Here is a 22,499-nt window from a genome sequence, read left to right as displayed (position 1 = left end):
TAATGAACTTTGTCATAATAACCATAACAATATACATATATTTAAATGAATATAAAAAAAAAAATTATATATGTATATACATACATATCAAATATATACAATATAGAATAGTAAATGAGACATTACAGATAATAAGGTTAAGGGAAGGCTTGTTTGAACAGCCAGGTCTTAAGTTTTTTTTCTAAATGTTAATGGGCGTTCCTGGCGTAGGTCTGGAGGCATGGCATTCCACAGAGATGGCCCAGCTGTGGAGAAGGCACGTTCCCTGGTGGAGGCGTGGAGAGTGGATTTGTTGGGGGGGGGGGGGGGGGGGGCATGAAGGATTCCTTTATAGGCTGCTCTAACTGGTCTTTCTGAGGTATGGAATCGTATTGTGGATAATGGTGAGAGACTTATGAAGGATTCTGAAATTTATAGGGAGCCAGTGGAGATCCTTAAGGATGGGCGTGATGTGATCTCCTCGGCTGGAGTTAGGATTCTGGCGGCGGCATTCTGGAGCATCTGTAGGGGTTTTGTGGTAGTTGCGGGGAGGCCAAGAAGGAGGGAGTTGCAGTAGTCTATTTTTGAGAAGAGGGTAGCTTGGAGGACCGAAAGTCATGGAAATGGAGGAAGGGTCTAAGTCTTTTCAGAATTTGTAGTTTGTAGAAGCAGTCTTTAGTAATGTTGTTAACAAATTTTTTTAGGTTCAGTTGGTGGTCCAGTATAACACCGAGGTCTCTTGCTTGGGTCGTTGTGGCGGTTGAGGGGCCAGGGAGGTAAAGGTTATTGTGATCTGGGGAGATGATGAAGAGTTCAGTCTTGGTCTTGTTGAGGACGAGGTTGAGACTGGTGAGGAGGAGGTTGATGGAGTGAAGGCAGCTGTCCCAGAACTTGAGGGTTTTGGGGAGGGATTCTGTTATGGGAATCAGTTTCTGCACATCATCGGCGTATATGAAATGAGTAAGCTTTAGTTTTGCAAGGAACTGGCAGAGGGGCAAGAAAGCAAATGTTGCTTACCTGATGTAACAGGTGTTCTCACAGGACAGCAGGATGTTAGTCCTCACAAATGGGTGACATCGAGGATGGAGCCTAACCACGGAAAACTTCTGTCAAAGTTTCTGGAACTTTGACTGGCCCCTACTGGGCATGCCCAGCACGGCACCAACCCTGCAGCCAGCAGGGGTCCCCCTTCAGTCTTGTTTCAAAGCTACAGGCAGTGCCGAAAAATAAATAAGAAAAACAAACCCAACACCGCGGGGCGGCGGGCAGGTTTCGTGAGGACTAACATCCTGCTGTCCTGTGAGAACACCTGTTACATCAGGTAAGCAACATTTGCTTTCTCACAGGACAAGCAGGATGGTTGTCCTCACAAATGGGTGAATACCGAGCTGAGGATGTCCGAACGTGCACCAAAAGTACCCAACGGCGTGCAACAGGCACAACAACTGGGGTGAAATTTGGTAGAGGACATCCGCACCCCACTGGGTAGGCGGAAGGGTGTTGGTACGTCATGTTGGAAAAAGGTTATGCAAGACAGATTGGCCGAAGATGGAATCCTGTCTTCCAGCTTTGTCCAAACAGTAGTGGGCTGCAAATGTATGGAGAGAACTCCAGGTAGCAGCCCTGCAGATGTCAGGAAGCGGCACTGATCGAAGGTGTGCTACTGAAGTCGCCATGGCCCTCACAGAGTGTGCCTTAACACGGTCTTGAAAGGGAATGCCAGCTTGCTGATAGCAGAAAGAGATGCAGTCCGCCAACCAGGAGGAAAGAGCCTGCTTACCCACAGGTTGCCCTAACTTGTTAGGATGGAAAGAGACGAATAATTGAGTGCTCTTCCTGTGGGCAACTGTACGGTCTAGATAGAAAGCTAGAGCTCGTTTGCAGTCGAGGGTATGTAGAGTCTGTTCCCTGGAGTTGGAGTGGGGCCTGGGAAAGAAAATAGGTAGTATGATGGATTGATTAATATGAAACTCCGAAACTACCTTAGGTAAGAATTTAGGGTGAGTGCGGAGTACTGCCCGGTCCTGCAGGAGTTTAGTGTAAGGCGGATAGGTAACTATGGCCTGTATCTCACTAACCCTGCGAGCTGAAGTGGTAGCCAAAAGAAAAATCCCTTTCCAAGTGAGATATTTAAGGTCACAGGAGTGAAGAGGTTCGAAGGGTGGTTTCATAAGGCGACCAAGAACCAGATTAAGGTCCCAAGATGGGGCCGGAGGACGTAAAGGTGGCTTCAAATGGAGCAAGCCTTTAAGAAAGCGTGTTCCAAGGGGTTGTACTGAATAGGGACACCCCCGATACCTTTATGGAAGGCGGCTACCGCACTGACATGCATTCTAATGGAAGAGGTCTTTAGACCTGATTCTGACAAATGCCAAAGATAGTCCAAAAATTTAGGAATTGGACAGGAAAGGGGATCAAGGGACTGAGAAGTGCACCATGATGTGTACCTTTTCCATTTATAGGAGTAAGATTTTCTTGTGGAAGGCTTTCGTGAAGCGATGAGGACACGAGAAACTGAATCCGATAGGTTAAGTAGTTGAAGGACTAACCTTTCAACATCCATGCCGTCAGGGACAAGGCTTAGAGATTAGGTTGGAGGAGGCATCCGTCATTTTGAGTGATCCGATGCAGGTCCTTTCCCAAGGGAATGTGTCTGCGGATGGAGAGATCCTGGAGTATGGGAAACCACACATGGCGTGGCCAGTGAGGTGCTATCAGGATCATGGTTCCCTTGTCCTGACGTAGCTTCACAAGAGTCTTCGACAGAAGAGGAAGTGGAGGGAATGCATAAAGCAGACCGGTTGTCCACGGGAGGGAGAATGCATCCCTGGGCCGAGAGTGCTGAGTCCGAATGAGAGAGCAGTAATTGGCCACTTTGTGGTTCTGAGGGGACGCAAAGAGGTCTATGTGGGGATAACCCCATTTCTGGAAAAGAGAGTTCGCTACCAAGGGATTGAGTGACCACTCGTGTGGTTGGAAGACACGGCTCAGCCGGTCTGCCAAGACATTTTCTACCCCCGGCAAATAGGTGGCCCTGAGGTACATGGAACGGGAGAGGGCTTCTGCCCAAATCTGCAGTTTCCTGACAGAGAAGGAAGGAGCCTGTGCCTCCCTGCTTGTTGATGTACCACATGGCCACCTGGTTGTCTGTCTGAATCAAGATTATGTGATTTGATAGGCAATCTTGAAAGGCCCGGAGAGCGTATCAGATTGCTCGAAGCTCCAGAAAATTTATCTGGTGTTTGGCTTCCTCTAGAGACCAGAATCCTTGGGTCTGTAAATTGTTTACATGGGCTCCCCAGCCGACATTGGAAGCGTCGGTGGTGAGAATTATTTGAGGATCTGGTATGAAAGGGCAAGCCTTGGAGGAGGTTGGATTGATTTGTCCACCAGGCAAGAGACAGACGGAGTGCATTGGTGATGTGAACAATGGTCGACAGAGGCTGAGTGGCTTGGATCCATTGTGATTTCAGAGTCCATTGCATGACTCTCATGGCCAGACGGGCCATTGGAGTCACAAACTGAGGAGGCCATGTGTCCCAGCAAAATGAGGAATTGGCGAGCTGTTGCTGTGGGTTGAGACTGCAACTGGCAAGCTAGGGACACAAGGGTTTGAACCCGTTGATGAGGAAGGAAGGCTTTTGCCTGTAAGGTGTCCAAGTCTGCTCCAATGAAGGATAAGGTTTGAGATGGGAGTAAGTAGGATTTCTCGTAGTTGACAAGAAAACCTAGAGAAATTAGAGTTCAAATTGTCAGGGTCAGGGAAGACCAAGCGATTTGCTGGGTTGTGGCCCTGATCAACCAATCGTCCAAGTAGGGGTAGACATGGACGCCTTCCTTCCTGAGGAACGCTGCAACCACTACGAGACATTTGGTGAAAACTCGCGGTGCGGATGCTAGACCAAATGGGAGCACTCGGTATTGATAGTGGTTTTGGCCTACTAGAAAACGGAGGTATTTGCGATGAGACTGAGTTATCGCATTGTGGGTATAAGCGTCTTTGAGGTCTAGAGAGCAGAGCCAGTCCTCTCTTTGCAGCAGAGGGAGAAGCGAGCCCAGGGTTACCATCTTGAACTTTTCTCTGTGAAGGTACTTGTTGAGGGCCCATAGGTCCAGGATTGGTCGAAGTCCTCCTGACTTTTTTGGGATCAGAAAGTACCTGGAATAGAACCCTAGTCCTTGTTGCGAGAGAGGAACGGGTTCTATAGCGTTGGACTGGAGGAGAAGGGAAACTTCCTGCTCTAGAAGAACAGAGTGGTCGGTAAGTCTCCACGCTTGCAGAGGTGGAGAGTCCGCAGGAAGAGTTAGAAAGTTTAGATGGTAACCCTGTGCAATTATCACTAGCACCCATTGATCTGTGGTGATGTGATGCCAGTTTTCTGTAAAGTGGCTTAGTCGACCTCCTACTGGTATGTTTGGTAGAGGGATTAGGCATCTGCTCTCTAAGTGAAAGTCAAAACCCCGATGCAGGGCCTGGTTGCGGAGCTGTTGTGGGCTTTTGCTTTCGAGGTTGGCGAGGCTGAGGCTTTTGATACGGCCTCGTTGACCTGGACTTGGTGTGTGGGGGATAATACTTCCGTGGACGGAAGAATGACTTTTTAGGTTCCCTCTTAAATGGTTATTTAGAAGGGAAGTCAGAAGGAATCGATGAGAGCTGTTTAAGGGTCTCGTGATGATCCTTTAATTCAGCAACTATTTGGTGAATTTGCTCACCAAACAAATTATCCCCTAAACAGGGCAGGTCGGAGAGCCTGTCCTGAACCTCCGGGCGAAGGTCAGAAGACTTAAGCCAAGCCCAGCGTCTTGCTGAGATGGCTGTAGCAGACAGTCTAGTGGAAGCATCGAAGATGTCATAAGATGTTCTTATCTCATGCTTTCCAGCTTCAAATCCTTTAAGTACGAGGGTTTGAAGGTGTAGTTGGAATTGTTCTGGTAGGGTATCTGAAAATTCTTGTAGCTGCTTAAAAATGACCCTGTTGTATTGGGTCATATACAGCTGATAAGAAGCTATCCTGGAAATGAGCATGGCCCCTTGGTATACTTTTCTGCCTATACTATCTAGGAACTTGTTCTCCTTAGTAGGAGGTATGGATGAGTATGGCTTTATTCTTTTAGCTTTCTTTTGAGCTGACTCTACCACAGAGTGGTGGTCTAGCTGAGGTTTTTGAAAGCCAGATGCTGACTGTACAAGGTAAGTAGAGTCAGCTTTTTTGTTTACTGGAGCAACAGATCCAGGAGTTTCCCAATTCTTTTTTAGAAGGTCCAGAAAAACCTGATGAATTGGAATGGAAGTGATGACTTTTGGGGCATCCAAAAATTGGAGTAACTCCATCATTTGGTGTCTGTCATCTTGCTCAGACTGAAGCTGAAAAGGGACCAATTCCGACATTTCCTTCACAAAATTGGTGAAAGAGAGGTCCTCGGGGGGAGAACGCTTTCTGCTTTCAGCAGGAGAGGGTGGTGAAGGTAAATCATCGGTATCTGTGGAAGTATCATCACCCCAGGTGTCATAAGGGTCAGGTTGCTGACCTGTAGGACCGCGAGGGGGTTGGATACCTGAAGGTCCCGGTTGAGGCTCCGAGAAACCCGAAGGAATCACCGGGGGCATCGAAAAAACCCTTGGAGGCATCGGTGCCGGCATCGAAGGCATCGATGGAGCCGATGTGCATATCGCCCCGGAGGAATGTATCGGTGGCGAGGGACGACACGGCATCTATGGAACCACTCCCGAAGGAGGAATTCGATACGGTGTTTCTGCACCAGATGAAGTTGGCATCGGGGAGCGCACCGGTGCTGTCGGTGACCCGGGTATTACCGGTGGAAGGGCGGTCATGAGCGCTTCCATCCGGGCGAGCAGCGGTGCTGGAATCGGGTCGATGACTGGTTCCACTCTCGGTGGCGGAGGCGGTGCCGAAGGAGTCTGGAACCGTTGCATCGCTTTGTCGATGGCCTCCTGGACCAGCCGGTCCAGTTCTTCCCGGAGACCTGAGGTAACAATACCCGGCTCCGGGGAAGAGGGAGGCTGAGGCTGAGCCAGAGAGACCACCGTCACCGGTGGAATCGCGGCTCCCAAACCCTGATGGGGTGAGGGTTGCCTCAATGTCTCAGAAACAGAAGTGGACGGTGCCGCTTCTGATCGAGACTTCTTTGGTGGAGGCTCGGATGGTACCGAGGTCGATGACTTCGATTCCTCGACGGTCCGAGACTTGCGATGTCGATGACGATGCTTTTCCCTCCAATCCCCACGATCCTCGGGGGAAAGGACGGGAGTCGATGGTCGTGGAGTCGTTGATGGCAGACGGTCACCGGGAGGTTGCCGACGATGGAAGGACTTCGACGGTGCCGGTTCCGAGGACGTCGATGCGATGGACGGCGGAGTGTGAGCATGGAACAGGAGTCCCATCTTCTCCATTCTGGCTTTGCGACCTTTTGGTGTCATAAGAGCACATTTGGTGCAAGTCAGGACATCATGCTCACTCCCCAAACATAATACACAGACTCTATGAGGGTCTGTGATAGACATGGTGCGCGTACAATCTGGGCACCGACGGAACCCCCGACGCCATGGCCATTGACCAAAAATTTAGCCGCGGGACGGTCGACGGCCAGCAGGCCGCGAGGGCCGAACTCGACTGTAACCGGCGAAAAACGGCAAAAAAAAACTTACCGAAGTACCACAGGCTAAATTTAGATAGAGGGGGGACCCCTGTGGGGCAAATTTTACTTCGAAGAAGTTCAAGAAGAAATTCCTGTCAGGAATGTGGTAAGAGCTCTTTAACCACGTGGCAACTGCTGCGCGGAAAAAAGAAGAGTGAAGGGGGACCCCTGCTGGCTGCAGGGTTGGTGTCATGCTGGGCATGCCCAGTAGGGGCCAGTCAAAGTTCCAGAAACTTTGACAGAAGTTTTCTGTGGTTGGGCTCCATCCTCGATGTCACCCATTTGTGAGGACAACCATCGTGCTTGTCCTGTGAGAAAAAGATGTTAAAGAGAGTAGGGGAGAGGGAAGAGTGTTGGTGGAAGTGAGGAGGGCTAGGAGGTTTGAGATTTTTTTCTGGAGAAAGGTTGCGAGTTCGTTGGATTCTGTTTGGGCTTGGTTGTCAGGGATGGCGGGGGGGGGGGGGGAGGATTTAGTAAGTTCTGAGACGTATGAGAACAGTGCCTTCGCGTCAAATTGAAAGTTGTGGATTTTGCGAGCATAGAAATTTCTTTTTGCTCGGAGTATGTTAGTCCTGTAGCTGTGTAAGGAGGATTTGTAAGCGGTCAGCGAGTTGGGGGAGGGGTCAGTACGCCATTTGTGTTTTGTGTCTAAGCTCTTGTTTTAGTTTCCTAAGTTCAGGCGAGAACCATGGTTTTTTGTTCTTAAGGGCGGAGTTTATTACTTTCGTTGTTAGGGGGCATATGTTGTTGGCTACAGAGTTTGTGATGTTGAACCAGGAGGAGAAGGCTGAGTCTACGTTAGAAAAGTCTAAGTTGAGCAGTTCCTTGGAGAGGTGGGAACTGAGGTCATCCATGGTGAGGGGTTTTCTAAGATGGAGTGTGGTCTTGGGGAGGGGGCGGGTCAGGTTTTCCTTAACCATGAGGTTTGTGATCATCGAATGGTCGGACCAGGGGACTGGGGTGCAAGTGGGAGGAGTAGTGTGTGAGAGGCAGGAGTTTATGAAGATGAGATCTAAGGTGTGGCCTGCTTTATGGGTGGGACTGTTAATGATTTGCTTAAAACCCATGGCCTGGAAGGATGCCAGTATGGCTTCGGAGTTGGGAGATGGCGGTGTCGCGTCGACATAGAGGTTGAAGTCCCCCATGATAATGGATGGGGAGTCAATGTTAATGTATTTGGCGATGAATTCTATGAGGGGGAGGCATCAGTGTCTAGTAGCCCTGGGGGGGGGGGGGGGGGGAGTAGATTAGACAGATTTGTAATTGATTGGATTTGAAGAAGCCGATTTCTAGTTTAGAGGTGGTCTTTGCAGTCTGGGGAATTAGTCTTAGATCTTTTTTGGCGGCTAGTAGTAGGCCACCGCCTCTTTATTTTTGTCTGGGTAGTGAGAATATATCGTACAGGTGTAATGGTAGTTGGTTAATCAAAGCTATGTTGGTGTGTTTAAGCCAGGTTTCTGTTATAGCACAGACGTCTGGCTTAGAGTCTAGTAGAAAGTCGTTGAGGATGTGTGATTTTTTTGTAAGGGATTGAGCATTGAAGAGCTTTAGAGTGAAGATTGTGAGTCTGAGGAGTTGTGTTAGAAGGGAGGGTCATGATGGGTATGAGGGATCTCGTTAGGTGGGTTTGGGTGGGGGTGGATTTTTTTTCAGGTTGCGGTAGAGATGCTTGATTATGGGGATGGGGAAGGTTTGCTTCTTTGTTCTAGTGTAGTGGGAATGGAGAGATGGAGGGAGGGTGAGGAGGGGGGGCGCAGGTTTAGTGAGGCAATGGGAGACGGGGGGTAGAAAAGGGCGGTTGATGTGGCGCCCTTCAGTGGCGGCACGAAGGGGCAGGCCCCTTTGTCGCGCTCCTTAGGCGTGCGACGCAGGCGCTCTGTCGCCTCTTTTAAGGGTCCAGTCCTGTCGTGTCCCACGTCTGTACAAAATCCTTAACCTCGTGTGAAAAGAGCTAACTGTGCAAAACTACTATATTAAGAACAGCTACTGGAAGATAAATCAAACATGTCATATATGTGACAACATGGACCTGCAATTTTAATTTAGCAGGAAGTTAAGTTTAAATTTGTATCCAGAATAGAGAAACCAGCCTGGCTATCTAAATGAGCAGAGTATACAAATGAGGTATTCTTAAAGTATTTAATTATTTTAATGTATATGAAAAATTTCTTAAAGCATCAGAAATAAAAAATAAACCATAAAAGGAAGGGGAAAACAAAGGTAAGTTTCATACAAACACTACTGATCCAAAATACACAGACAGTAGTTTTAAAAAAGTAATCATTGCCAATACCATTGACAACACACTCAAAATTCTTTTATAAATACTTAGAAGAAAAATTATTGAAAAATTAATATGCTGCACAAGTCCATCACCAAATATAAAGCAATACTGTTGGCACTCAATTAATTGTCATGAATCAAAAAGTTAAATAAATCAAAAACAGTCCCATCTTTAATGATGTAAACTTTGCAGTTCAGCAAAGTTTAAAGATTATCCATCATGCAGTCCCAAGTTTATAATTCCCAAAGAGATTTAGAAGACATCATATTTAGCTCTCTCCTAGACATGAATAAGATAGGAAAAAAGATTATTTCACTCACTGCATTTGCTGGAAAAGCTCTGAGCATCACTGCGGTGAACCCTTTATACAGAGATGCCACGCCTTCTTCTCGAATTAGTTCTCGCAAAACATCTCTAAATCCATTGGGATATTTTCCTGCAGGAGCTGATGGGGCAGAACAAGAGGCAGCTGTAAAAAGTTCTTTCAAAACATTTTAATGATACAACATGAATAAGAGAAACTTTAAAATGTGAAACAATTTAGATCAGTTTATTTTAGATTGGCCATGGTCAATCCAATCGTGTTTCTTACAAAAGAACTCCCTAGTCTTTTAATAATTTGGTTAAACAAAACACTTAGTTATAAACTGAAATTTGCAATATGCACAATTACTTTGTCTTACATTCTACCACTTAAGCCTAGGGCTTTTTTTTTTTTTTTTTAGCACTTGTTTCCTAAAAAAATACATACATACATTTTATTTACTTTATCTGTGTACATATCTCCTGAATCATTCAACCTACAGCAACCAAATTTTCAGAACAGGTATATCTACATAAAAGCTAGAAAACAAAAAAAAAACCACACACACAAAAAAAGGTTTTCCATAAAACTAATGAACCTAACCCAAAATTGAAAAAAATTACCTTTTCACCATTAAAAATATGGATCTAGTTTTAGCAAAAAAAAACAAACCCAAGAGCACTTACACAAATTGTTCTGCAGTTTTTTTCTTTACTTTTTGGAAAATAAAAAGGGTTTCCCCATTACAGGCCTATGGAAAACTTTTTTGCAAACAGGACCATTAATGTTTTTGCTCCTGAAGAAACGCCACCTGTATACAACATAAAGAAGATTAATATCTGCTTTACTCACCAGTCTGAAACCGGGATTTTAGTACATCAGGAGGAATTGCAACAGCCCAGTTAAAGATTCCAGCTATTCCACCAGCGAAAAGAATTCTGGGAACACTAAGGTCATTGACACTGTTGACAAAAGTGTGAAAATGTAATAAGGGCAAACAAGACTCAACACATAAAATAAGTAACATGGCTAAAAAAAGGGGCGGGAACTTGGAGGCTCAGAAGTAATGCTGCAGAGGACCTGATTCAGTTCCCCTAGATTGGCTGGGGATGCTATGGAGTCAAAACTCATGTTCCCAGTGGGAGGGAGTATTTGTCATTGTGCAATGGTGACACTTAATGGTTAGATTTAGGGCACCATGATTGCAGGGTTCCAACAGGCGACCAAGTACATGGTCCTTGCCGGATGGTGCAATAATTGGACTAAGATAAGTTGTGAGGAAATATAAAATACAGGAAAAAAATCCCCAAGTAGCTGCAAATGAAGGCTCATGGCATCAGACTGCATTCTGAATGAGCTGAAAGTCCAGAGGAGCAGAGGGGAAACGGCTAGATCAAAAAATAAAAAAAGACCCAGGATTGAAAGCCTATTAAATTATTGAACTACATGATGCAATCCTAAACTATTGAGAAAAATAATATATCCATTTTTTCCAAATACTTTAAAATTTCTAATCTTACTTACTTTTGCCCCTTTGGAGTAAGAACATTTTTCAACCATTCGTATGTCATGAAGTACATCCCGCTGGCTGGAACATCTGAAATGATACAACTGAGATTTGAGGATGATAAATTGAGGAGACTGTAAAATTAGGTAATTTTTTTAACTCTATATAATTTCAAACAAGCAAATAAAGCTTTACAGAAAATAGAGTATAACAGCAAGATACATTCAATCAATACTTTTAAAGACAATTTTTAAGCTGTGATCCCATAGTAAAATCACAAAAAAAGGAGGTAGAGGACTCATTGAAACAACCTCAATTAAGAAAAACAGAGAAAAGAAAAAGGCTGTATACATTAATTTTCTGCATTTACCAGCAATCCCTTAAGGCTCAGGGTCTAAAATCAAACAATACCTTCAGTTGAGAAGAATTATAAAAGGAATAACTATTTCCCTCTAATTTAATTAAGCATGTAGAAGATAACTAAGGTTAGATTCATCCCCCAGTCCTAATACAGAATCTTTTAATTGAAGAAAAGCTTTTCTCATATTCTGGGCAGATCTAGAAACATCAGGAAATATCACAATTTTGTGACCCATGTTACAAAAAAAAAAAAATCTCATTAGCAAGTTTTTTTCCCACTTCAGAGGAACAAGAGATTAACAAAGTAGCTGGCTCACTGATTACATCTTCAAATAGCAATTAATTTGAAAAAATATATTCCTTCTCTATTATGTTTCATTTTTAATTCTTGCCCAACTATACCTTTGCTAAGATCTCCATTTGGAAATTCAACTAGGGCAAACTGTTTGTTATTGAAACCAAATAAGGAAAGAAAACATTTAGTGGTAGATTTTCAAAACAGTGCACGTATGTTATAAAATTCGATGGCCACACGCTGGGGCTGAATTTTGCATGAATACACGTGGTGACGCAAAAGAGCCTCCCCCAGTTCCCTCCCAGTCCGCTTCAATTAAGGAGCGGACTGGGAGGGAACTTCCCTACCCCCCTACCTAACCTTCCTTCCCCTCTCCACCCCGACCCCTAATGCCTACCTAGCTACCCCAAATTAAAAATTTTTTTTTTTTTTTTTTTTTAACTTACTGCTCATCAGGAGCAGAAGCAAATGCTGCACGCTGGTCAGCTGCCGGAGCGCACTTCCCCAGGACAGCGTACAATGACGTTGACCAGACTCGCCCCGACCCCTTGAAGAGGCCTGGCACTTGTGCGTGGCCAGGCCCTTTTGAAAACGCGCGCACAAGGCCCAGCCCTGCGCAGCCATTTTAAAATTCGGCTGTTAAGATTCTAGAATACATAAGGATTCACATCCCAGTCCCAAAAATATATGTAGAAAATGTTTGGGATTTTAAAAAATGGAGGACAGAAACAACCAACCAGCCCGCTGACAAGCAAATCCAAGTGACAGTGTATAGGTAAGTACCAGAGTATGAAGGTAGATAAAGCCCATCTAGTTTGCCCAATTTCTTTGTTAGTGTAATAGAATAGATCCCAGTTGATCTCCAGCTTTCCCTTCATTTCTTCGCAACTAGGGATCTTCTATGCTTGCATTTCGTTATTGTTTTTGTCCCCACCACCTCCACTGAAAGGCGATTCCATGCATTTGCCACCCTTTCCGTGAAGAACTACTGTCTGAAGTTGATGGTTTGAAGGAAATACCTTGCACTGCTTCTGTAACAAGTACACTTTTTAATATATTCCAACTCATGCTGGAATTTGCAGAAAGTTATCTAGAGTAACTTCCATGGAGCAGAGGGAAAGATGAATCCATATTATTTCCCAGTGTTACAGAATGTTTACCTCTCATGAGCGTGAGCACTGTTCCTTTGTAAATTCCTCGAATGCCTGCCTCTTGATATAACTGTTTCGCACAGTCAACTGGACCGGCATATGTGGTTTTGCCTGAGGTAGCCTGGATCTGGAGAATGAGTAGATGGTTTAAATCAGCTCTAAAAGTACAAAAATCTGCTTCTGAAGTTGACCTGTAGAGCCCATGGAGTGAGGCAGAGGCTTTCTTCTCTATTCTGAGCTGGATTCAGGAGCTTAAGTTCAGGGGAATTGTCAGCAATTCAGTAAATAATCTACTAAATGGAGTCACATGAACCCAGTCTCAAAAACATTTTGCCATAAACCCTGAACAGGACAAATTCTTTTCACAACAGAGTCCATAGCGATTTTTGCCCATTTTTCACATGGTGCTCTCTTTCTTCTTCTTTGTTGATGCCAATCAAATCTATGCCTACCTTGCAAAGTAAATCAGATGTCTCTACTATATAATCTTCAACTTTCTCTTCCATGAATCTATCTTAACGAATATACAGTAGTGTATTAAGTCTATATGACAGGCCAACACTGATGGCTCCAAAAACCTGCTAAATGCATGCCTTTCTAGTAATATATTTGTTGAAATCCTGTCTCCACCACTACTGATCTACCAGGGGCTCAGCAGCAGTTCATATTTCTATGTACATCAAATTTCTTAGAGTAATTTTACTCAATTATTTTCCAAAATTTCCAGCCTTTAAGATTTAATTTAGGCTCCAAATCACATTCAACAGACAAAACAAACAATACAAAGACAACTTAGAAAGCTTCCATTCCCCCCCCCCCCCCAAATAGTGTCAAAGTCAACAAAAACACCAGCATTTTGAAAACATTTATTTAAAATATTTATTACCCACCCCTCAAATAAGTTCAGGCATGGGTACATTAAAAACATACATATTTTGAATTTGGCATATTTTTTCTTACAACTCCTCTGGAAAGAGTCTGCAGCAATGAATTGATACCCACATAAGGTTCATTGCTTACCTACAGATCAACTGTCACAGTGGCCTATGTAAAGATGTTCTCCCATTTTGTGTCTATGGGAAAAATGCTTAGTATATCTGCTCACAGAGAGCGTGTTTATCCCACTGATCTTCCCCAAATTGTGACAGATTAAGCTATCCTATATACCCATTGTCCAAGAATCTGTTACACACTAGGATGCTCTCCCAGCTAATGTCCATCAATTATACCAAATAAAACTGTTAGAAACCCAATCCAACACTGCCCACACCTCATGCCTCATTTCATGTGAAGGTGTTGGCAAAAGGAAAGAAATGTCCAGATCTATTAATTCTTTTCTATTCTTATCATGACTAATACATGTTTGCATTTTACCATATCAGAATACCCAATCTTGATAAAATCCAGTGTTTAAAGAATGGGTTTAAGATAAGTAGTGAAGAGACAAATAAGTATTGTGTTTCTGTTTTCAGCTGCTTGCTATTTGTTAATTCACACCAATTACAGCACAGAACAAAGACCATATATCTTACATTACTTTCTTTTTAAATGTTAAAAATATTAAAATATTACAGTCTACTGCATTACTCTTACATTAAGACCTACATACCTGTAGAAGGCACTTAATTCGCTCTCCAGGAGCCATGATCACAGTTGTGAAAACACCTGATAACATGCCTGCAGCAAACAGTTGAGGATATCTGCATATAAATATTTTAACAGACAAATTACTCACTGGATATCCCAAATCATAGAGGGGGGGGGATAATGGATCTAGATACATTCTGTTGAACATGCCAGTAGATAGGCTTAATAAATATGCTCAGCGCTTTTGTTTACAGGCCAATATAGCTGCCCGATGCGGATTAGCTAAGACATGGTAACAGCCTACTATCCCATCGCTCCTGGTGGTAATTCATCGCTTGTATAATCATTTCCGCCTAGCTTATCTCACAGCACTGAAACAGGACAGACTGTCCTCCTTTCAATTGACATGGAAACCATTCATAGTATGGCTAGACAATTAGAACCTAACGGTTGAATAGAAAGGTGAATACCTCTCCCTAATCCTTGCTTTGTAGTAATCTTTTCTTGCTTGTGAATAGGCGGATATATATTATATTATTTTACATATAGCCTGATTAGCCAGAACAGAGTGGATAGCTCTATAGGTTTGATTCTTAAGTTGGGTAAGTCCATATATTGGGTTTTTATATGTTGTTTTATAAGCCGATTAATTTGTACTTATACTGGTCCGTGTTAACTATGCAGCATTTGCTAACTACTGCAGAGAGATGGGGGGGTGTTTAAAATTGACCTTATAAGTTTTTGACCACATTTGTATGTTCTGTTATTTGTGCATTTTGGAATATTTGTTATTCCTTCTAATGGTCAATAAAAACTCTCAATTTTAAAAAATATATTTTAAAAAGTCCATTGATTAATGCACTATACATGACACAGAAGACCAGGTGACTTGGAAGCATACATATTATCCAGTGGTTTAATAATTTTATGCTTTATTATTAATGCTGTTTCCAGCCCATATATTATATTAATGACAAAACAGAGAAATATTCGTCCAAAATGTCATGGCAGTATAAACTGCTAGATTTGTGACTAGAAAGCTATATACATACAGCTTTAATATCTCACTGTGTTCAGAAGATTCTTTTCAAATGCTTAGCCAGTGGTAATTTTCTTTACAAAAAAAAAAAAAAAAAAGGTACCAGGTGGGGAGGGCTAACTAATCTCCAACTTCCAATCCAGCTGCAATAAGAAAAAGGAAGCAAGTTCAAAAAGCTTCCAGGGCACTGATCTGGCAGAAAATTACCACTCTACTTAACTAAATTAAGTACCACTCTACTTAACTAAATTAAGTACCACTCTACTTAACTAAATTAAGTACCACTCTACTTAACTAAATTAAGTACCACTCTACTTAACTAAAACTTGACAGGAAAACTTGACAGGAAAACTACTTAACAGGAAAACTTGCTCCCCAGAAGACCTCAATAATCACCTATCACCTCAACTCCACCAACTGGACCTTACAGATCCGAACTCAGCACTTCGATCATGGAACACAATCACCGAAACTATAGCTAACAAGCTATGCCCTTCAACTACAAAAAAACCACACCAGAATTCCTCCAAAAGACAGCCCTGGTTCTCCTCAGAACTAAGAAAGCTCAAACTCCAAACTAAGACAAAATGAGGCTAAATGGCGCAAAAACCCAGGAACCAACACCCTTTCAATCTACAAATCATCTCTGCACCAATACAAATCAAGCACCCTAAGATCCAAGAGGGACTATTACGCCTCGAAGATACACGACCTGGTATTCGATGCCAAAGCCCTCTTCAGCTATGTAGCCAACCTCACACAATTAAACCAACCAGAGATTCCACATGACCAAGCTCAATCGAAAGAATTAGCTCTATTCTTCAGCAACAAAATCAACACTCTTCTATCTCAGCTCCCCACTAACCATACTGTTCCACTAACCACTCTTCAACCCTCAATCAACTACACTCAGTTAGAAGAACTTGACACAACTTCATCCATGGAGATCCAAGGAATTCTAAGGAAAATGAAACCTTCCTCCCACCCTTCAGATCACATCCCAGCTAAACTACTACTATCAATTCCAGATTCTATCGCCAAAACCCTGGCAGATATCATAAATTGCTCCCTCACTCAAGGACTCTACCCGGACAACCTCAAACTAGCCTCACTCAAACCCCTTCTCAAAAAACCAAATCTGGACCCAAACGATCCTAACAACTTTAGACCTATAGCCAACCTCCCCTTCATAGCCAAGATAATGGAAAAATTGGTAAACTCCCGACTCTCAAACTACCTTGAAGACAATAACCTACTATTCCCATCACAATACGGATTCCGTAAAACCTTAAGCACGGAAGCCCTTCTCATCTCTATGACAGACCACATCATCCTAGGCTTAGACAAAGGACAATCCTTCCTTCTGATCCTACTCGACCTTTCGTCTGCATTTGACACGGTCAATCACTCTCTTCTCATCAACCAACTAACAGCCATAGGTATCTCGGGCACCGCCCTATCTTGGTTTAGAACCTTCCTCAGCAACAGAGGATATAAGGTTAAGATTCATAATAAAGAATCCTCTCTTCACCCTGCGTCAGTAGGAGTCCCTCAGGGCTCATCCCTGTCTCCTACCTTGTTTAACATTTATCTGTTACCTTTATGTAAACTTCTCACTGACCTCAATCTCAAACACTTCCTCTACGCTGACGATATTCAGGTCCTGATCCCCATCAAGGAGTCACTCGCAAAAAACACTGTCTCACTGGGAAACCTGCCTCCAAAATATCAAACAGCTTCTCACAAGTCTCAACCTTATACTAAATTCTTCAAAAACGGAACTTCTACTCATCACACCAGAAAACAGCTCCCTCACACCCACTCATCCAGCCTTACCAAATACTACACAAGTGAGAGACCTAGGAGTTCTAATTGACAATCACCTAAACCTGAAAGCGAACATCAACAAAACCACCAGAGACTGCTTTTATAAGCTCCAAGTGCTGAAAAGAATACGGCCTCTCTTCCACACACATGACTTCAGAACGATTCTACAATCAATCATTTTCGCAAAGCTGGACTATTGTAACACAATCATGCTTGGTCTCCCTTCTTCACACACCAAACCATTGCAAATGGTCCAAAATGCCTCCGCCCGTATACTCACTAACACCAGGAGAAGAGAACACATAACCCCTATCCTGATGGGCCTCCACTGGCTGCCTATCCACTTCAGAATAATCTACAAGACCATTCTCACCATTTTCAAAAAACATCCATCAATTAGCCCCAATCGATCTCCATATCCCCCTCCGATTACACTACTCAACAAGACCGACAAGAGATGCTTACAAAGGATCTCTTCAAGTACCTCCAGCCAAAACTACCAGACACATCACGCTTAGAGATCGGGCCTTCTCCACAGCTGGTCCAACTTTATGGAACGCCATTCCCCCGGATCTTAGAATGGAACCCAGCATCTCAACATTCAAGAAAAGACTCAAGACGTGGCTGTTCACGCAGGCCTTTCCTAACTCCAACATTACTTAACTTCCTCCAATCAACATTCTTCGCTAGTAATAGCATTAATAGCCACCTCTTATAATGTTATTATATATATATATATAATTATCTGATCTTCATTTTCCTTCTTACTCCTAGTTATTGATTCCCTGTTACATGTAACTGCTTTTCTGCACCATTGTTCAAATTGTAAAGTTTATTGCACCCCTGTTTCTTGTGAACCAGCATGATGGGACTACCGTCTTGAATGTTGGTATATAAAAAAACTTAAATAAATAAATATAAATAAATAAACTATTGATTGGCTGTCATACTAAACTACAAAATAATTAAGAATAAAATCAGACTTGTCACTTTTCTCCTACCTAAAGACCTCTTCACTTTTTAAGTCTGACTGCCAGCAAACATTTTACCTTGTTTCATGTTTTAAAAAGTCAATTCTTAAATTCTGGAAGCATAGCTATCAGTGTTAATCACTAACTGACAAGAATTTCAGTCAGCAAAATTTGGGCCATATATACTAAAGGATTTTACCCATTTTATGTCTATGAGGAAAATGTTGAGTACATGTGGCTCTTAAGTATCTGATAAGAACAGGAAAAAGCAATACTGATACAATTTAATTCTAATGTCATCTTGGTTAGGACTGTTCAGCTTGGAGAAGAGACGGCTGAAGGGGGATATGATAGAGGTGTTTAAAATCTTGAGAGGTCTAGAACGGGTAAATGTGAATCGGATATTTACTCTTTCGGATAATAGAAAGACTAGGGGGCACTCCATGAAGCTGGCATGTGGCACATTTAAAACTAATCAGAGAAAGTTCTTTTTCACTCAACGCACAATTAAACTCTGGAATTTGTTGCCAGAGAATGTGGTTAGTGCAGTTAGTATAGCTGTGTTTAAAAAAGGATTGGATAAGTTCTTGGAGGAGAAGTCCATTACCTGCTATTAATTAAGCTGACTTAGAAAATAGCCACTGCTATTACTAGCAACGGTAACATGGAATAGACTTAGTTTTTGGGTACTAGCCAGGTTCTTATGGCCTGGATTGGCCACTGTTGGAAACAGGATGTTGGGCTTGATGGTCTGACCCAGTATGGCATGTTCTTATGGTTTGTTCCATATAGTCAAGCTCTTGAAAAAATGTGTATATAGTTGTAGGCTGTCTTCCATTACAAACAACACAAAGTCTGATAACCCAAGGGAAAGGTACAGTATTGGAGGTGAAATTCTTCTAAGCACACAGGAAGAGCGGGATCTGGGAATAATTGTATCTGATCATCTTAATGTGGCCAAACAGGTGGATAAAGAGACTGTAAAAACCAGAAAGATGCTTGGCTGCAAAGGGAGAGGAATGGTCAGCAAAAAAATAGAGGCGATATTGCCCTTGTATAGATCCCTGGTGAGATCACACTTGGAATACTGTGTACAATTCTGGAGACCGCACCTTAAAAAGGATATAAACAAGATGGAATCAGTCCAGAGGGTGGCTACTAAAATGGTCAGTGGGTTTCATTCTAAAGCATAAGGGGATAGACAAAGATCTAAACATATACATCCTGGAGGAAAGGTGAGATAGGGGAGATATATGAGATATTTAAATATTTCAAAGTTACTATTCACAGGATGTGAGCTTCTTTCAACGGAAAGGAGGCTTTAGAATGAAGGGTCACGCAATGAGGTTGAAAGGGGGTAGGCTCAGAAGTACTCCTACGAAATGTTTCTTTTTAGAGAGGTTGGTGGATGCATGGAACAGCCTCCTACTGGTGGTGGTGAAGATAAAAACAGTATCTGAATTCAATAAAGCATGGGATAAATTTAGGGGATCTCTAAAGAAGTGATGGGAATTATAATACTAAATTAATTGGACAGATGGACAGACTAGATGAGCCATACAGTTTTTTTCTGCAGTCATATTTCTATGTTTCTATGATAAGCTTTATTACTCTACACATCATATACTACTTTTTCCGCAGATAAGCAGGCTGAATTAGCCATGCTTTCTGGGAGCGTCCCCTGACGGCTCGCAGTGGGAACTTCTCCTAGCAGTAGTAAAGCTTTGCTGCTGCAAGCCTGCACGGTGTCTTTCCGCGCGGTCAACATTCTCCTCTCAGTTTTCGCCTTTCCCACGCAGCAATCAGGCGTGGGTTCTTCTCCTCTTTCTTACCACTCTCTTTTATTACTGTGAAGCCCCAACAGTCCTTTTCAGTGCTAACATGGCTCCAAAAGCCCCAGATTTTAAATTTTGCCAATGCAGCAAAATTATATCCATACAGACCGACACAACTATTGTTACCTTTGCCTTGGGCTTGACCACAACATGGTGACCTGTCGGGACTGTGGAAGAATGTCCCCCAGGGATGGGGACCATGCTGCATCAGGGTCTTATGCCTGCAGAGATGGGCCCACTCTTCTCTGGGCAGGGAACCAAAACGGGCCAAAGGAGTAAAAAGTGCCTCCTCCAAAATAAAGAACTCTGAGGGCAGAGGTAAGTCCGTGAAACATCCACACAAACGGCCCCAAAATGAACTAATTACTGACTCGGCCTGGACCCCGGATGCGTCGGCGGCACCGCATGGACAACCACAGCGGCACGGATGGGGCACTTCAGACTCAACACGGGAATTGGAGTGCCGTGCATTGGCCAACGCACATCTCCATTTAACGCACCAGAAGCAGAGCTCTGATCCCTCTGTGCTCCCGACGCCAGCATCTGCGTTGATGCACCCAACGCACCACGGAGCGTCAGGTGGACCACTGATGCATTCCACTGCCAGACAAAAGAAAGCAAAGGACAAGGCACCCCACCTTGAACACCATTCATCAAAACCCAAAGAACAATCGTCTAGAGATTCTGCCACAAGAAGTCCCTGGCGCATGGACCCCCCGATGCTCCCACTCCTATCAAATATGGATTATTCTGGGGAGTCAGAAGGGGAAGTACCCCATCACTCACACCGCTCCTTTTCATCTACCCTGGTTAGGATGGTGACCAAAGGCGAAGGACAGAGAAAATCTTCCACATCTAGGCAGTCCTCGCACAGGCGGTTCTCAGATGCCTCCCCACCCCCGAAGAAGAGGAAGATAACTAAACACTCCTCGAAGATGTTTCAGTCACAAATCACAGGACTACTTCAAAACTCCTTTGATTCTGTTGTCCTTTCTCAACATCGATCCCCTTCAAACCTTTCTGGAGAGGGTTCGGGTCATTCAACCCCTCCTTCTCTTCCTCACTTTGACGGTGAAGAACTGGATAGTGAGCCTGTCCACCAGAGATTATATATGACAGGGAGCTGCATTGCTCCTCTCCATCATTGCCGAGCTCTTCCATGGGAATTCCCTCTGCCCCCCCCCCCCCCCCAGGGACCCGCCAGAATCAACGTCACCACCAGAAGATCTTTCCTACTCCAGATTTGTTGTGAAGGTGGGCTCTGCTTTAATTCTGGAGACCAAGAAAGTACCTGATCCACGCACGAAGGTGCAGCTGAACCTACAGCTTTACCCCCCCATTCAGTCTTGGATGCCATCATGAATAAAGCCTGGGAGACTCCTCTCTGCCCATCACATCCTGGAAGACAGAACTAAAGTTCCGAATACGGAAATCTCCCCACTACACCGCAGTGCAACTACCACCGCTTCAGTTGTAGTGGAGTCTGCTATGAAAAAAGCCAGGAAAAAGAGACTCTACTCTAATGCCCCATTGGGCAAAGACAATTGGTACCTGGATGATTTTGGCAAGAAGGTGTTCCAGGGTTCTATGTTAAATGCCAAGGTACAGCACACCAGTTCTATAATCACTCAATATCTATACGAGTGCCTCCAGCAACTGAAGTTGGAGGAGGATTAGCCTCCAGAATCTAGTCATCGTAAACAAACTGTAATTGATTTAGAAGAGGGTCTATGACACTTTTTACGCACCATCTATGAAGGATTTGATCTTTTGGCTTGAACCTCCGCCGTCGCTATAGCAGCCCAGCACATAGCGTAGTTGCAATCCGCGAAATGCAATCCGCAAGTGCAATCCGCGAAGATGTCTATGACAAACTTGCTGATCTTCCCTGCAAGGGGGATAACTTATTCAGCGACAAGCTTCGTGAAACAGTCTCACAAATTAAGGAACAGTGTGGCAGTGCTATCGCTCACATTACCTCCAGACCAGCCAACTCCAAAGTGCTAGTATTCCACCTAAAGGAAACCTTTCTATCCCCGACATTCTTACAGACCATACCCGCTGTACCATCCTCCCTCTTACATTACACAGAGGGCTCAACCTCTGCAGGCGCAGCAACGGGGCCAGGTCAGAGCACAACACACCCCCAAACCAACTCCAACCGCTGCCCCCAAAAAACAATCATCTTTTTGATTCAACCACGGCCACAGCTACCAGAAGCAGTAGGCGGATGCCTTACTTCATTTGCGTCAGCATGGGGTCAAATTGCATATGACCGTTGGGTTCTCATATTCATCCAGAATGGATACAGTCTAAATTTCAGAACACCCACCACATTACTACACCTGCCCGCCCCCCTGTACGGGACAGCGATACTCTCCCCCTCTTAAAAGAGGTCAAATTCCTCCTAGGACAGAGAGCAATTCAAATCGTTCCCCGTTCTCAACGGTCTCAAGGATTCTAGTCCCAATACTTCTTCATTCCCAAGAAAAGTGGAGGGCTGCGACCCATTCTGGATCTCAGAGCTCTCAACAAGGTCTTGGTACGGGAAAAATTCAAAATGACTTCTTTCAAGAACATTTTGCCCTACCTGCAACCCAAAGACTAGATGTGTTCATTGAACCTCAAAGATGCTTGTGCTCACATCCCCATGCACCCCTCATCCTGGAGCTACCTGTGCTTCCAAATTCGTAGACAGCATTA

General features: G+C 43.8%; 1 protein-coding gene across 2 annotated transcripts in view; it reads right to left on the bottom strand.

The window, feature by feature from the left end:
• The window catches only part of SLC25A20 (solute carrier family 25 member 20), a 108,664-nt gene that overhangs the window by 53,486 nt on the left and 32,679 nt on the right, over positions 1–22,499 (bottom strand). For both annotated transcript variants that reach the window (XM_029601275.1, XM_029601278.1), the window contains exons 5-9: positions 14,147–14,237; positions 12,547–12,664; positions 10,749–10,821; positions 10,077–10,186; positions 9,241–9,365 (exon numbers count right to left, since the gene is read on the bottom strand). In XM_029601275.1, coding sequence (XP_029457135.1) covers positions 9,241–9,365; positions 10,077–10,186; positions 10,749–10,821; positions 12,547–12,664; positions 14,147–14,237 — 517 coding nt within the window. The remainder of the gene's footprint in view (positions 1–9,240; positions 9,366–10,076; positions 10,187–10,748; positions 10,822–12,546; positions 12,665–14,146; positions 14,238–22,499) is intronic.

The sequence above is a fragment of the Rhinatrema bivittatum genome, chromosome 4 (assembly GCF_901001135.1).
Source record: "Rhinatrema bivittatum chromosome 4, aRhiBiv1.1, whole genome shotgun sequence".
Lineage (NCBI taxonomy): Eukaryota > Metazoa > Chordata > Amphibia > Gymnophiona > Rhinatrematidae > Rhinatrema > Rhinatrema bivittatum.
The sequence above is the reverse complement of the archived record's forward strand: the minus strand, read 5'-3'. Positions and strand labels throughout refer to the sequence as shown.